Below are 1,537 nucleotides of genomic sequence, written 5' to 3' on the forward strand. Positions count from 1 at the left end.
GGGGGCTCCAGCTCCTCCACAGCCACGATACCAGTTTGTGCACATTCCTGTCTTTAAAAAGAATATATATATATATTTAATTATTCTTTATTTTACTTCAAAGAATATAGATTTGCTAAGGCTGTTTATCCACCCACTTCTCTATCAAAAATAAGTATTATTTGCTTCCTTCGTGCCACTCCTGGTTTAGTGACTTCCCTGCTGCTCCAACAAGTGTGTTTGTTTACTTGTTCCCACACTACATGTTTGTAAAGGTTATTTGTTCATGTATTTGTGGGTTTATTTATGAAGAATATTGACCTGCTGATCTGTTCACCTGCCTTTCTATCGAGGGTGTTTATTAATACTATTTATTTATTTAGATATTAGTTTATTGAGAAAATTTGCTTATTTATTTATTGACTTATTTAAGACAATAAACTTTTAACTTATTGGTTAGGAATCGTTTCCAGCCCTGATCACCCCCTGGGGCTGCAGGAGGGTCCTGGTGCCCTGATTCTGCCCACGTGTGTGGGTGGGAGCAGGATTAGGGCCAAGGAGATCCCGGGCACTGACCCTGAGCAGCCACGTTCCTGCTGGCACAGAGTCTGTGAACTCTTCCAAACCTCTTCCCCATCCCAAAGCCAAACCTTCCAATTCTTTTGGCTAAAAGCTGGATTTTTCCCAATCCCTCTGCAGGAGCATCTTCCCCACTGGAATTTCCAGGAAACCCCCTCCCCCCGTTGGAAGCACAGGACTCCCACCTTTCCTCCAGGCCTCTCTGCCTCCATCTGAGCCCTCAGTTCCTCCCAGGTCGGTTTGGGATTCTCCCTCTTTCCTCTGGGATTCTCCTTTTCCCTCTGACATCCTCACGCATCCAGAGCGTTGGTTTTTCATGGCAGTTTAGAGGGAGGAGCAGAAACAAGTTGGTAAACAAATGAGATTAATAGAATTTTTGTTATTCTTTTTTTTTTTTTTTTTTTTTTCCCTTGAAATCCCCGAGTTGGACCTTCTGAGGGAAAAGTTTGGGATGTGGTTGTTCCTGGAGGGACCCGGAGCTTTCCCAGGGGCTTGATCCAGGACCTGCTCCAGGCAGGACACCCCGGGTGAGGGTCCCACTGCAATGGAGCAGCCACCCGAGCAGGAAGGGACAATCCCTGCCCCTTCCAGCAGGGAAGGGTCCCAGCAGCTCCCACAGGAACCCGTGGGTGGGGAAGAAATTCCAGAGGGCAAGCGGGAGAGCCCGGCCCCAGCCGTGGGGCAGCCGGGCTGTGCCCCACATCTCCCCCCCGATCAGCCTCCCAAGGAAGATGCTCAGGAGAAGCAGCCCACGGAAGACACTGGGGGGTCCTTGGCTGCTCCCCCCATTCCCAGCCCCAGTGCCGGGGGGTCCCCAGAGGAGCCCCCCCGAACCCGCAGCCCCGCTCGGGAAGCGGAGCCGGAGTTTTACTGCGTGAAGTGGATCAGCTGGAAGGGGGAGCGGTCGCCGGTCGTCATGCAGAGCCAGAATGGGCCCTGCCCGCTCCTGGCCATCATCAACATCCTCCTCCTGCAGTGG

The 1,537-nt window shown here is 51.3% G+C and overlaps 2 protein-coding genes across 2 annotated transcripts in view; one reads left to right on the forward strand and one right to left on the reverse strand.

Moving 5' to 3' along the window:
* Positions 1-770, reverse strand: part of PRUNE (prune exopolyphosphatase) — a 13,056-nt gene extending 12,286 nt beyond the window's left edge. Inside the window, exon 1 of the mRNA XM_010004485.1 lies at positions 744-770. Coding sequence (XP_010002787.1) covers positions 744-770 — 27 coding nt within the window. The remainder of the gene's footprint in view (positions 1-743) is intronic.
* Positions 771-1,102: 332 nt separating this feature from the next.
* FAM63A (family with sequence similarity 63, member A) overlaps positions 1,103-1,537 on the forward strand; it is a gene marked incomplete at its 3' end in the record, with an annotated part of 2,248 nt that continues 1,813 nt past the window's right edge. Inside the window, exon 1 of the mRNA XM_010004496.1 lies at positions 1,103-1,537. Coding sequence (XP_010002798.1) covers positions 1,103-1,537 — 435 coding nt within the window.

The sequence above is a fragment of the Chaetura pelagica genome, unplaced genomic scaffold (genome assembly GCF_000747805.2).
Source record: "Chaetura pelagica isolate M959 unplaced genomic scaffold, ChaPel_1.0 scaffold701, whole genome shotgun sequence".
Lineage (NCBI taxonomy): Eukaryota > Metazoa > Chordata > Aves > Apodiformes > Apodidae > Chaetura > Chaetura pelagica.